The 11680-nt window shown below is 38.8% G+C and overlaps 1 protein-coding gene across 1 annotated transcript; it reads left to right on the forward strand.

Annotated features, from left to right (window-relative positions):
* Positions 1-211: 211 nt before the first annotated feature.
* PMS2 (PMS1 homolog 2, mismatch repair system component) lies at positions 212-11009 on the forward strand. Its single transcript, XM_054270683.1, has 15 exons — positions 212-296; positions 520-659; positions 1241-1327; positions 2327-2429; positions 3093-3276; positions 3745-3912; positions 5079-5176; positions 5468-5567; positions 5823-5907; positions 6300-6452; positions 7453-8347; positions 9139-9306; positions 9770-9870; positions 10072-10241; positions 10631-11009. The coding sequence occupies exons 1-15, from the start codon at positions 277-279 to the stop codon at positions 10772-10774; spliced, it is 2616 nt and encodes an 871-aa protein (XP_054126658.1). The 5' UTR covers positions 212-276; the 3' UTR covers positions 10775-11009.
* The last annotated feature ends 671 nt before the right edge of the window (positions 11010-11680 follow it).

The raw sequence follows: 11680 nt of genomic DNA on the forward strand, positions 1-11680 counted from the left end.
CCGCCGGCGGCCCGCCCACCCCCGCGCCTATTGGCGGAGCTGCTCGTGATTGACACGCGTCACACCCAATGGGCTACGGGTTCGCCCGTACGGCCTCCTGCTATTGGCCGGCGTTGAGCTGCGGAGCGCGTCCCCACAGGACGGTGGGCGGGGTTGCGCCGCCGGGCCAGGAGCGCCGTCCGTGTGGGGCGGGCGCGCTCCGGCAGCTCCTGGCGCTGAGCGAGCGGGGCGGGAGCGTGAGGAGAGCGCGGCGCGTCCCGCCCCGCCGGGGCCCCGATGGAGGCGGCTGCGCCCTGGTGAGTGTGTGCACCGGCCCGGCACCGGCCCTGGTCCCCGCTCTCGCACCCCCTGCCCAGGCCGCTTTGCTCCCCTCACGGGAGCCGCGCTCCTCGCACGGGCCGTACCCGCGGTTCCGGCTTCCCCCGGCTCCTGCCTCCCCTCCCGGCTCGCTTGGGGAAGCCTGAGGGGTTTCTGCCCGCTCTCACCGCTGCCCGTGCTTTGCTGTCCCTCTGTCCCCAGCCCGCAGCCCGCCGGCGCCATCCGGCCCATCGACCGCCGGTCTGTGCATCGCATCTGCTCGGGGCAGGTCGTGCTGAACCTCGGCACTGCCGTGAAAGAGCTGGTGGAGAACAGCCTGGATGCCGGAGCTACCAACATCGGTAACTCTTCCTTAAATTGTATAACTTTCCATAGGCTCTAAAGCACGTCTTTTCCCTCAAAACCGAGTGCGTGTTAACCAATCTGGGCAAATATTTTTTGTTTGGGCCAAGCATCTTTGCAGTGATTTTCCACTTCAGGTTAATAAAACATTCTGGTTCCCAGACTCCAGCTGCATTCCTAGCAGCATGTGAGATTGTGTTATTTAATTTCTAGTGACCCTTTGGCCACTAAAACAGTGATTGTTCCATGCAGCAGTGATGATCAGGCTGTGCCAGCCGCTGGCCTTGGGTAAAGGCAGGGCTGGTTTCCAGAGCATCCAGGATGCTGGCTGGGATAATTGGGAAAACTTCTGTTCAGACAGAAGTTCAGTGAAGCTGAATTATCTGGAGCTACAGACTGGTTTGCATTAGATTGACCTAACTTTTGACAGCTGTCAGGGGTTAGGGTTTTTTTCCTCTGTTATTATTCAATTTTGACATGGAAAGTTATTATTTGAAAAATTGACTTCAAGTGGAAAATTGATACCAAACACCATGTGCGAACATAAAGAATTAATATACTTTATGTCTCAATTTTGTAGATATAAAACTTAAAGATCATGGGGCAGAACTGATAGAAGTTTCAGATAATGGAGGTGGAGTGGAAGAGGAAAACTTTGAAGGCTTGAGTAAGTTGAAATCTTTTTTTAATTTAGATGTGAGCATTTAGTTTAATCATATTTAATGGGCACTTGGCTTTTACATAATGTGTGTGTTACCTGCAAGACTTAAGCAACACTTCTTGTTCTTCTGTAGTTCTTCTTCTTCTTGATCTTCTGTAGTTCTCTTGTGGTTATAGTTCTTGTAACTCAGAAATAGTCTTTAGTTTCTTTGCTTATTTAAGTGGCACAAGCAATAGAAATAATCACAGAGGAGAAAATCTTAAAAATCCATGTGGATTAATTAATGTTTAATCATTTGTCATTGTTGAAGGAGTTAAGCTGTGTGGAAGGGACTGCTTTGGGAAGGTGAATTATAAACCTGAGTATTTGCTGAAGGGGAACTGACATTGCCCTGCCTGTCAAACTTCCCATTTGCTAGTCTGGAATTGCGCAAAATGGGAGCAGAAACAACACTGGCTGATGAATCTAACCACTGCAGCAGAAATACTGTCATTTCTCTTTTGATAAAACACCTCGGAATCTTTTCCCCATAGGTTATTCCTCAGTAACTTTGGTGTTCACTGTGCAGTTTTGGTTCATCAGAAACTCAGTGTGCTGCTGTTCCAGCACAGTGAGAGTTCAGGGGTGCTGCTGCTTGTGCTTGTCCTCTGTGCCCCATGCACAGCACAGGCTGCTGCTGATTTCTGGCAGGACAAAGTCTGTGACAGGTCCAGCAGCAGTACAGGCAGGTACTGTGTCCTGCTCTGAGGCATCTTGTGCAGCTTATAGCAATAATGCTGAATAAATCTGTGATGTAAATGTGAAATGGCAGGTGCATCTGAGGATTTTAAAGAGCTCTTGTTTATAGGAAAAAGGGAAAGCAAGCAGTATTTTGTCTTTAATCGTTATGTGAAATGCAGTGAATAATACAGAAGGTGTTTTGCTTCTTGATATGCATACAAAATGTACTTGCATAGACCAGTGGCACTTTGAAGTGAAATATAAATTTGAAATATCTTTTTCCAGCTCTGAAACATTACACATCAAAGATACAAGATTTTTCTGATCTAATACATGTTGAAACATTTGGGTTTCGAGGTGAAGCTTTGAGTTCACTGTGTGCATTAAGGTAATTAATATTATTTATTAGTTTTAGGAAGTTACTGTATGCACAAAAGCACTGCACCCTTTCAGTTTACCATTACTGACAAAGTGGGGCTTTGGAAACTTCCAGTTCCTGACTGTCAGGTCAGTTTTGAGCAATAGGTTACATGACATTCTGAGTCATTTCCAACAAAATTATTCTGTGTTTCTAAGCACCTAATTGGTCATTTCATGTACAAAATTTGGTGTTACTTAAGGATGCAGATCTTTACAGGGTGGGATTGTGTATTTGCATGAGTATTTGATGTAAAGCACTGTAATATCTAAGTGCTGGTTGTTAGGTTGTAGCTCATTAAGGCTGTACTTAAATTTCTTTCAGACCAACTGTAGATTTTAAATCAGCCCTTGTACACAGTGCTGCTGGTACCTATTAGTGAATATAGTGTTCAGCAAAACTGGATTTTAACACTGAGTTTTATAAGAGTGGGATGAAAGGGATACAAATAAGAATGTGTAGCTAGGGAAATGTTACACTACTCTAAAGAGCAGGTTCTTGGTTGTGTGTGGGGAAGAGTTGTTTTAATAAAATTAACAGTATTGCTGTAGTTTCTATGCTGCTTGTCATGAGGAATAGATAAGACAATATGGTGCTCAGTGGATAATTCTGTTGCCTCTCTCCTCCCACCAGTGATGTCACCATTTTCACCTGTCACAAGTCAGCAAAGGTTGGGACCCGTTTGGTGTTTGATCACAGTGGCAGAATTACCCAGAGGACTCCTTTCCCTCGGCAGCAGGGCACCACTGTCAGCATCCAGCAGTTGTTTTACACCTTACCAGTGAGGCACAAAGAGTTCCATAGAAACATCAAAAAGGTCAGAAATTCCCAATTCAAAGCAGCATTGTCCCACAGAATTCATTCACTGCTGAATGAAATTCACTTCTCTGTAGAATGGACTGATTACAGCCTATTTCATGCCTGTCTTGCATCTTAATCAAATAACAAAAGTCTTCTTGTATGCTTTTCTCTTCTACTTTGCAATATTTGGACTTAAAGGTACATTCTCAGATTTTCAGATTTTGAAAAGAATCCATACCATGATCACTTATCTGTATTTTAAAATTAGGGACTGCTGTGTTCTGGCTAAATATGTCTTGTAAACATCCTGTTTATTTTTAAAGTACTATTTTTCATATATATATATTTTAAATTTAGTTTGTAAAGATTTTAAGGATAAAACTCCCCCCTTTGTTACCTGCAGATATTGAATGTTTTGTTTATACATTTGTGTTTCAAAAAGAGACATTTCATATGAATTTGAACTTTCTTTTTCCTTTAATAGGAATATGCAAAGATGGTCCAGCTGTTGCAGGCCTACTGTATTATTTCCAAAGGAGTGAGGATTAACTGCACTAATCAAATTGGCCAAGGGAAAAAAAGCTGTGTGATATCCACTGCTGGAAGTCCCAGTTTAAAGGAGAACATTGGAGCAGTATTTGGACAAAAGCAGGTATTGCTTTTGTTATTGAAAAGAGAGAGGATGTAGCTGTGCAGAGGCAATTTTAATATTTAGTCAGTGTGAGAGGATGGAGTGTTGGTCTGCAGCGCACCCCAGAGGCCGACAGAGGAGAGACACCCCGGCCTCCACGGATCTGAAAGTCCTGGATCTGCTCAGAGATGTTTTAGAAATGATCTAGGAGATGGGGTTATGGCTTAATATCTCTCTGAAGCCAGTCTTAAGAGCTGTTGTGTCAGCAAATGGACTGTGTGTCACAAGAACAAGCGATTTTAAAAAATCCTTAAAATGGTGTCATGTGAAAGTCTTAACTGGAGAACAGAAAACTCAGATATATCCACTCTGGCAAACTCTTCCTATGAAACTGAGTTTTATTCTGGATAACCTTTACATGGGATTGCAGCCAGCCCCTGTAAAGCTGTGGACTGTGATGCTTTCTAAGGAATAGCTGTAAAAAGAATTGTTATCCTCTAGATGAGAGCAGAGATGAAAGAAGCTCAAAAACATCCTTCCTACAACTGTATATTACAGTCATCAGAAATATTGAGTGGTTGATAGCTGCTGGCTGTTGATAAACAATTTTTCCCTCCACAGCACCCATACATAGAATAATTAGCTTACAGCCTGTTTCTTAATATTGAATACTTAAATTGATAGGAGCTGCTCTAATGGCAGAAAAATAATAGTGGCATGACTGGGAAAATGTTTCTGGTAAATGTAACTGTTCTTAGGGAGCTAGTGATTCAAATAACACATTTTTAATAGTTTTATTGTCCTTTTAAAAGAAACTTCTATTACTCTGTTTGCCCTTTATTTTAGCATAAAACTTGTTTAGGTCGTATATATGTCAAACGGTCAATCATTTTGTTGTTCTGCCTGTGTACATTTAATGGAAGAGTCTGTGAAATAACTTAAGCACAGGTTGTGATATCAAAGAATGAAAACAGGCATTTCTTAGAGGAATATCTCTGTTTCTCAGTGAACAGTGCTATTCTAGTAGGTTTGGATATTTTAAGTATTTGTCTTGGTCAGCTCTTGGTCAGCCAAACCCACCATTTTTCTCAAATAAATTTTAAGGCTAATAAATGACAGTAAAATAGAATGGAAAAATCTATGTAGGTTTGATGTTTCACTTTGTTCCCTTTTTTTCTTTTTTTCAGTTGCAGAGCCTTATTCCTTTTGTTCAGCTTCTTCCTAGTGAAGCTGTTTGTGAAGAATATGGACTCAACCCTGCTGACATGCCACAAAATCTTTATAGGTAATTAGGAAAGTACAAACCACTGCTGCCTGTGGCACTTTACCATAAACCAAAATTTAAAATAAAGAGGTGTGATTTATAGTATTAAAAAGAGCCAAGAACAGCATAGTAGATACTGGAATGCAGTTTTGTAGTAGCCTTTGTCGGACAAGGAATTGGGAGAGGAAATGTGTATTTACATATTCACTGGTGCTGTGTAATAGTGTTTCCTTAAGCCCCTTATAAAGCACATTCCCCCCAAACTTGCTTTTCTCATCCATTTCCCTTCCTCTCACACTGTTTACCCAACAGTATCAGTGGCTTCATTTCCCGCTGTGATCACGGTGTGGGAAGGAGCACGACAGACAGACAGTTCTTCTTCATCAACCAACGGCCCTGTGATCCTGCCAAGGTGAGGGGGCTGTTTTCTATCTCAGCCTCACTAACTCAATATTCTCTGGAAACCTCACCATTAGCAGCTCATGTGTATGTTTGTTTTTTGGTAGTAGAAGTTCCTCTGTCTCAAGTTCCTATCTTAGTTGTGTCTATTTGAGTGAACAAGATCTTAACCATACAAATATGTTATAGTACATTAATTAATATACACTGGTGCAAAATAGAAGATAATATTTTTGAAATTTATTGGTTTTTTTCACCTTTTTTGCAGGTGGTCAAGATTGTGAATGAAGTTTATCACTTACACAATAAACACCAGTATCCATTTGTTGTCCTTAATATTGGGGTAGATTCTGGTACGTTCTGAATAATTTTTAGTAACTTCAGTAATGGCTATTACAGTTTATTCTTCAATGATGTTTGTATTTAGAGAATATTTTCATTTTCATCTGTATGACTTCCTGCACTCTGGGGATTTTTAGTGCTCTGTTGGTGAGGGAGAAATAGATTCTAACTGTGGTTCCACTATTTTTCCCCTCCACCTTTTCTATACTCAAAAATAACTTCTTAAGTGATGAGGAAAAGGTCATCTTAACTACAAGAAAACTTGTATCATGTGTTTGTTTGCTGGGATGTTGAGACAGTTAAATCTGATTTGCCAACAAAATGGCAAACAAACCAGAACTAATTCTGTGCAATAACATTGTATTTTATTTGTTAAGCAGTTCTTTTTTTCTTTTTTTTCCAGAGTGTGTTGACATCAATGTAACTCCTGACAAAAGGCAGATTTTACTTCAGGAGGAAAAGTTTTTATTAGCAATTCTAAAGACTTCTCTGATGGAGATGTTTGGTAGTGATGTTAACAAACTAAATGTCAATCAGAAACTTCTGGACATTGCAGGTAGGACACAAAATGTGAAAGTTTTCAGTAAGATATATGGCAGAGAATTAAAGATGGGAAAATGTGTTTTTAAAAACCCAAAGAAGAAATTAAAAAAAAATTAAACCAAAACTAAAGAAGGACCCAAACTTATTAAGTGATTGTTATGGAAATGACACATGCCAGCACAGCAGGATTGACAGTCAACTTTGTGAGGAAAAAATTCACACAGAATTAATTGATAATGCTTGCAAAAGATTTCTCCCAAGATACTAAAAGAGACCTATGTTTTTTTTATGAAAATGTCTTTGAGAAAAAATGGTTAAGGGGTCATAAATAAAATATGAAAATTAAGTATGAGTTTATTGGGTTTTAAACTTTGATTCTTTTATGTTAACTACAGAAATTGATGATTCTCTTGTGACTATGCAGTCTTTCAAGATCATCTCATTCTCTTCCTTTCATTCAACACGACCCTAATTTTCTAATTTTCCTTTTTGCTGACCTACAGAATCAGTTGTAGCCTGATTCACACTGTTATTTTAAATTAACCTTCAGTAAAATCCTTGTTGGACTGGCAGTTGATGGGGTTGAAGTCCTCTAATGACCCAAATCCCATACACTCTAAGTGCCTATTCTGCCAGCTCCTTAACACTTTGCCAATGGAATTTTATAGTGACCATTAAAGTGTAAGAGCAATTCACTTTTCATTGTCACTCTGTCATTAAACTCTTTTGATAATATAAATAAATGTGCTGATTGGACTGATTACTGTTCCAGTTTAAAAAGATACTACAAACTCATTCTCAGTAGTGTCATTAAATGTCCTCAAGATGTAACTGTTTCTGGGTTTGATATTAATGCATTTCAGCCCTATACTCATTGTCTGAAGCTTCAGGGCTCCTTTGAGCTGTTTGCTATTTTTCTACCTCTTTTAATTCCTTTTCCTAAAGCACATAATTTAATTTATGTTTCCAGCTAACTTAGAATCTTGAAATACTCTGTATTGTGATTTCATTAGGTAACTTGAAGAAGACACTTCCTGAAGAGGCAGAAAAGCCTCAGGCAGACATTCTGTCTGACTCTGAGACTGAGAGTCCAAGTGGTGAAGGCAAAAGAATAATGACTCTTGCCAGATTAAGGGAGTCATTCTCTCTCCACCAAGCAACAGAAAGTAATTTTCAAAGCTCTAAAAAGGTAAAACAGCAGCACAGTTCCCCTAGACAAAGGTTACTCGATACCACTGGGGGGACTGTAAAGATTCAAAAGGCTCTCTTGACTAAGAAGGCTGAAAGTTGTCAGAAGTTGGACTCAAAGGTGTCAATTCCAAGGAAACACTTGAGAAAATTAGAAGATGCTTCAGATTCTGGATTCTGTAGTATTTCTGAGTCAGATGCTGGATGTAGTACACCAGGAGCTGGAAGCTGCATCAATAGTGAAAGTGCAGTTAATTCTGAGGAAGAATTCTGTAGCACAGAAGAACAAATGGAGAAGGAATGTCTTCAAACTGCTGGGAGCAGTAAGAAATCGCTGGACTGTGATGTTCAGGTCTTGGGCACTGAACCTGAGCTAGATCAAGTGAATGACTGGACTGATCAAAACAAGTTTTCTCAAGAAGGCAATAGTTGTTCCCCAGGAGTAAAACGTTTTAAAAGCAGAAACTTTAAAAGTGAAGCAGGTGATTCCAAGGCAGACAAATATCCTGAAGTGAAGAACACCAGTGTTGATGTACTTGTGGAAGTTAAAAAGAAAATTGTGCCTCTTGAATTCTCTATGAAGGTTTTGGCAGAAAAAGTAAAAAAGGTAATACAGCAACAACAGAAAAATACAGAAACTGAAAATTACAGAAGATTTAAAGCAAAAATTAGTCCTGGGGACAATAAAGTAGCAGAAGATGAATTAAGAAAAGAGATCAGGTATTTCTGCTTTCACTTGTTTAATATATTTAACTCCTCAGTTAATAAAATTAGTTAAGCAAAAATATAAGTTAAGACCTGTCTTGAGGGTGGGCAAGAGCCTTACATATACCTGTTAGGTTTGGGTCCATTTTTTATTTAATGTCACAAAAAAAAATCTATTTGATGAGACAGAGCAGCTACTTGAACTAAGTGCAAACAGAATGTGGAAAAAGACACTAAAAAGGCCACAGACTTCAAAACTTTGGCTTAGATCAGCCTTGTAAATTGCAGTTCAGTCAGAGAACCACCAAATTTCCTGACAGATAGCACACTGAAAAGACTGCATAGCTCATATTCCTCCCTTGTGTGAATGAAATTTTGTGAGACATCCCTGGAAAATAAATTACATTCAGGTGGTCAGGGGACAGTGAGTGTCTGTGATTTGTTAATATTTGGGTTTAAAAAAATGTGTTAGGAAAGTCTTTAATAGTGAGAAGAAGGCAAACATGTCAGCTGCCTTCAAAACCACCCTGCCATCTTCAGTGTTACTTACCTGGGCCTTTGCCATATTGCCTGCTTCTAATTTTGTTATCACAAATGGGGGAAACCTGTCTTAATGATGGATTTTGTTCTGCCAGAAAGGACCTCATAGGTCATTGGCAGATTTTCAACATTTATATCCTGCTTAAATTAAATTTTTTTTTAAAATATAAAGTGTGTTCTACAGGGGAGAAACAGAAGTTTTTAAGTTTTACATGATAATGATAAGGGTGTAATTTATAATCTCTTTATATTTTTTTTGTATACAGTAAAGAAATGTTTGCAAAAATGGAAATCGTTGGCCAGTTCAATTTAGGGTTTATAATAGCAAAGCTGAATTCTGATCTTTTCATAATTGACCAACATGCTACTGATGAGAAATACAACTTTGAGATGTTGCAACAGCACACTGTTCTCCAAGGTCAGAAGCTGATAGTGTAAGTATTCTCAGTGTTTAACAATAACATGTTTGAAGTTGAATTCAATGTTTCAGAAGGATATCTATGATTTATATTTATGTAGCATTTCACACATTCAGAACACTTGAGACTCAAGTGGTTTTTATATTCTGTGTTTCCAAGAGTCAATCCTTACATGAAATATCAATTCCATGGGTGCAGTTGTAGCTGTGCAGCAAGTCAGTGGTCAAACAGATTTCCCCCAGTGTGGCAGGATATTGGAGACTGTTCCTGCAGCAAGGAATGCTGCCCAGCTGACTTCATCTGCTGAGTAACACTTGGAAGCAACTGTTATCTAGTGAGATTTCCTTTTTTTACACAGCAGAGTGAAAAGTTTTACTACAGAGCTCTGTATTAGTTATTTCTAGGTTGTTTCTGAAATCTGTCCTTAATGCTCTGCACTGTGTATCTATGCAGCATCATCTTTTTTTCTCTCTTTCAGGCCTCAAAATCTCAATTTAACAGCAGTAAATGAAACTGTATTGATTGAAAACCTGGAAATATTCAGAAAAAATGGCTTTGATTTTGTCATAAATGAAAATGGTGAGTTTGGTTGATGTTAAAAGGACATCTGCCATAGTTACCACTTTGGTTAGTTAGTTACATCTATCAAAAGATTAAACATTAATATATATGCACATCACATCATAATAACATTTTGAAGTAGTTTCTCAGCTTTTCTTTCAAGAAAAAAGTAATTTCTTGTACTTCTCTGTTTCTTTATTGTCATTGCAAACCTTCCAGCTCCTGTAACTCAAAGAGTTAAATTGGTATCATTGCCAACAAGCAAAAACTGGACTTTTGGGCCACAAGACATAGATGAGCTGATTTTCATGTTGAGTGACTGCCCTGGAGTGATGTGCAGGCCCTCCAGGGTCAGGCAGATGTTTGCTTCTCGAGCTTGCAGGAAGTCTGTAAGTACTGCACTGATGTTTGTGTCCAAATAAATAAATAAATCAATCCATTTCCTGATGTAGTGCAGGTGGCTCTATCTGCATGTGTATTGCAGGGCAAGTTTATTTACTGCTGAGTGTCAACAGCTAATATCCTTCCTTCTGTTCCTCATGTTTTTATCTAATGTACCTTGGGAAATGTTTCTGCTAGTTTTTTATTTTGTTCCAAACTAATGCACTCATGAACCCACTGTGAGCTGTGTTTTGTTTTCTGATTGTCTGATTGAAGGTGTTTTTTATTTTTAATGCCTTGTACAGAATTTGCTATAGTAGCTGAAGTACTGCTCTGGTCTGTGTCAGCTAGCAAATGGAAAAATGAAAGAATTAATTTTTTTTTTCTTTGCTTGCAGGTGATGATTGGAACTGCACTGAATGTGCAGGAAATGAGAAAACTGATCACCCACATGGGTGAGATTGAGCATCCCTGGAACTGCCCCCATGGAAGGCCTACTATGAGACACATAGTCAGTTTGGACTTGATTTCACCACAATAAGTCAGTGTCTGTTTATTAACATTTTAAATTTTAAATCTTGGCAATATTTTGAGCTTTTATCATGATTCTCTTATTTGGAGTAAAAATAATTTTAGGCAGTCTTCAAGTTGGAAACAAGAGCACTTGGAGGCATTCAGCAGGGTTTCCTTGTTATGCCTATCATCAATACCAACATCCTGGAATTCATGTAAATAACTTCTCTTATTGCAATTTACTGTGTGTTGTACTTCTTTGAGCAGCAATCAAACTTTTATAAAATAAATATGTTTATATATAAAGATAAGGAGTAGCTGAACCTCATTTATAGAAATACAATAATTCTGAAAATGAATGGAATGTGAATTCAAATCCCTGGCAATGCCATAAACCAAATATTAATTTTCAATGTTTATACATCACGTATATGATGATTTTAGTGAAAATTAAAGTTATACACCAGTTTAAATATTTTTTTCTTATACCAAAGCTGGGTTTTGTTAGATAATGACTTAGAGCTTTAATATTGCATTTAATGATTAATTTCCTGTTATCTGTGTTTAAGGCTTGAATAGAATTATTAGTCTGGCATAATTACTTTTTATTAGCATTGTTGCCTTCCAAATTCCGAACTTGTTTTTCAAGAACAAGTTCTTGAATTCTTCTTCTGATAATGAATGGGAAAAAAAGCTGGCACTGCCAGTTAGGTCAGTCCAAATTCTATCTCAGTAAAATCAAAACAGGCAGAAAATTATCTGTTTGAATCAGAATCCATTAAAACGGGTAGCTACGCTCTTCCAGTTCTTTAGGACCAAGATTTGACCTAAGAAATCTGTGTTTATGTATCGTGTTCCCTTCACGCTCCATTTGCCGCTGATGGAGCTGTGGCCATGATGCTGCTGCTGTTCCTCCAGTCCGCGCCGCTTCTCC

Source organism: Melozone crissalis, unplaced genomic scaffold, assembly GCF_028551555.1.
Source record: "Melozone crissalis strain CALT ecotype California unplaced genomic scaffold, PUWL_Pcris_2 ptg000012l_1, whole genome shotgun sequence".
Lineage (NCBI taxonomy): Eukaryota > Metazoa > Chordata > Aves > Passeriformes > Passerellidae > Melozone > Melozone crissalis.